The 2921-nt window shown below is 31.9% G+C and overlaps 1 protein-coding gene across 1 annotated transcript; it reads right to left on the bottom strand.

Annotated features, from left to right (window-relative positions):
* Nucleotides 1-327: 327 nt before the first annotated feature.
* LOC107654172 (cell division cycle 5-like protein) lies at nucleotides 328-1995 on the bottom strand. The gene is made up of 2 exons (XM_016441145.1): nucleotides 1745-1995; nucleotides 328-783 (listed from the first exon to the last, which is right to left on the bottom strand). Exons 1-2 carry the CDS (start codon nucleotides 1940-1942, stop codon nucleotides 679-681), a joined length of 303 nt encoding a protein of 100 aa, XP_016296631.1. The 5' UTR covers nucleotides 1943-1995; the 3' UTR covers nucleotides 328-678.
* Nucleotides 1996-2921: the final 926 nt, after the last annotated feature.

Below are 2921 nucleotides of genomic sequence, written 5' to 3' on the forward strand. Positions count from 1 at the left end.
TTAATTCTCTATATATATATATATATATATAATTAAATATAATATAAATAATGATTAAACATTTTTATATTCATTATTACATATTCATTATATGATTATATTCATTATATACAGTAGTACACTGTTCATGTTAATAAAAATACAACTGTTCATTGTTTTAGTGTATTAAATGTTGAAAAGAACAGATTAATATGCATTAGAAGTATTTTTATCATTGTTAGTTCATGTTAACTAAGGTAGATAAAGCTTATTGTAAAGTTCTTTTTGTCAGGTTGTGTGTGTGAAGTGATTGTACCCTTCTTTGCAATCATTCATTGAGAGAGCAGACGGGCAAAGCTCAGATGGAATCAGCGCTGATGATTTATTTTGTAAATGATGTATAATGCCAACGCCAGTCATAATTCCAATTTACACCTGAACAGGAGCTTCACATATTCAGCACAAACCTAAAATGGCTTGACATGGAAAATCCATACTGCAAAGCAGACGATATTTACACTTACGAGGTCAATATGAAAAACAATTTTAAAAACCAAACGCTGTGTGAATGAGATCCCGGCGGTCCTCATGAAGTCAACATTAAGAAGCTGAAAGCAGTTATTACAGCAGAAACACAAGCATCCAGACAGTGAAGCATGCTGAAGCGCTGTACGAGATGCTCAGATAGAAAGGTCCCGCTCAGAACTTCTGTGAGAGCGTCTGTTTCTCCAGCAGCAGGTCTGCGAATCTCTGCTGCAGCTCTTTTTCTCTGTCCTGCTGTCTCTGGACGTCCTCTCTCAAGGCCTGGACAGAAACCACAAAGTGTTGATGTATAATAGTATAAACTTGTAATGTTGTAAATCATATTGTTTTGTTTGTTTTTTGGTTTGTAGGAGGAAAAAAATAAAACAATATTAACAGTAACAAACCATACATATATAACGCGTACTTGCAAATAAACTAAAAATATATTTTTTAAATTTATTTGAAAATGTATTTATTTATTTGGGATGTAACGATATCAAAATCTCATGATACGATGATATCGCAATATAAAGTCCACCATACGATATTTATTGCGATATTTAAAAACACAAATGAAGAATTGGGGGAAAAAAACAATTTTGTACATTTTAAAGTTAAATTATTTATCTAACACACTTTGAGAGTTTGAAATGAAGAGCTCCAACTCACGTTCTTAATTAAGAAAACGTACGTTTTAAAAAAGTCAGTGAGTTTTTATTTGTGATATACCGTCTCAGTCTAAATTACATTCACTGGTGTTTTAGGAAGCCAAACTAATTAGAATAATAATATTAATAACAACAATGACAGCAGAAACCATAAAACAATTGCACTGTAAAATAAATATTTCATATGTATATTATTTTTGTTTGACACTACAGTAGGGAAATTACAATACTTAATTCCTAATTTATATATATATATATATATTAGTGCTGTCAAACGATTAATCGCGATTAATCAATCCAAAATAAAAGTTTTTGTTTACATAATATATGTACACTTAAATTTATATCATAAATATATAAATATATATTTATATAATTTTATATTATGTATAAATATATTTAATACATAAAAATATTTTTTTTCTTAAATATATACATGCATGTGTGTATTTATATATAATACACACATATATTATGTAAACAAAAACTTTTATTTTGGATGCGATTAATCGTTTGACAGCACTAATATAAATATATGCACCCAAACATCTAATAGAGTTAAAGCTGTTCACCTCCTGTCTGCGTGGAATGGCGTGGTCTTCCTGTTTCTTCAGCTCCTGGAAGGTGTGGAGCTCCACGTTGGCCTGTTCCACTTGATCCCAGAGTTCACTGAGCTGTTTGAGCAGACCCATGGCCCGCGACTGATAGCCACCCAGCAGAATCTTCATCTTCTTCTCCATCTTCGCCGCACGCTTGGCCTCTGTGGTCATGTGACCTCTGTTGATCTGTCATCAACACATGAAGTGAGAGGAAGAGTTACACATTTTAACAATGAATTTGCATGTGGTTTATTCAATCATAATTCAGTCTGAACTACCTGTTGCTTTTTAGTTTTTGTTTTGAACTTGTGTTTTTAAATGAAACCTTGTTTTTAAATGAAAGCCAGACTTAATTTGTCCAAACAAAAAAAGAAAATAATTGAAGACGTAAAAGACCATTTTAATGAATATACAAAAAAATTCATAAAATAACAAAAATGAGGTACCCACCAAAACCATACAAGCAAAAATAAATTAAAATAAATGTAGAATAATTTTAAAATAATAATAAAATGTAAAATTAAGTCTACAATATAAACAAAAATAAAATATGAAATGCACAGCAAAATAAAAGTAACAATTATATAAAAGAAAAACAGAAAAAAAATATAACTACGTATAAAAAAAATTACATTTCCTAGCCAAAAAAATAAAGGATAAAAAAATAATACATGAAATAATAAAAAAAATGACTGAAACACAACATTTAATCTCTGCTCAATTTAAACATTTAATTACAGCTCTTGTTCTTGTCATGTTGCGATGGGAGGTCTGAGAAATACCAGGATTCAGTTTCGCCTTCAGACACTGGCACCACCAAATATCGAAACCATCGCAAACGTAAACTATTTTCAGACGTTCAATTTTGCAATCATGTGTGACATGCAAAAAAGCAGCGAATTCTACAAAGTTATGAGATGGAAACAACAACAATAAACCTCCAATGTCAACACAGGCCTCAGAAACACCCGCCACGTCTTTGGCCTTTAACAAACCATTATGCAATTATAATGGATCTGTTTTCATTCGAGCGCCTGGCGTTTTCCAGTAAGCGTCCCGCTGCCAGCTGAAAGTCCTGACTGGGCACTTCTCTGGGTAAAACATCCCAGACGAGCCGAGACAATGAGAGATCAGCGAGAGCAGGACGTCC

Source organism: Sinocyclocheilus anshuiensis, unplaced genomic scaffold (genome assembly GCF_001515605.1).
Source record: "Sinocyclocheilus anshuiensis isolate Anshui unplaced genomic scaffold, SAMN03320099.WGS_v1.1 scaffold1561, whole genome shotgun sequence".
Lineage (NCBI taxonomy): Eukaryota > Metazoa > Chordata > Actinopteri > Cypriniformes > Cyprinidae > Sinocyclocheilus > Sinocyclocheilus anshuiensis.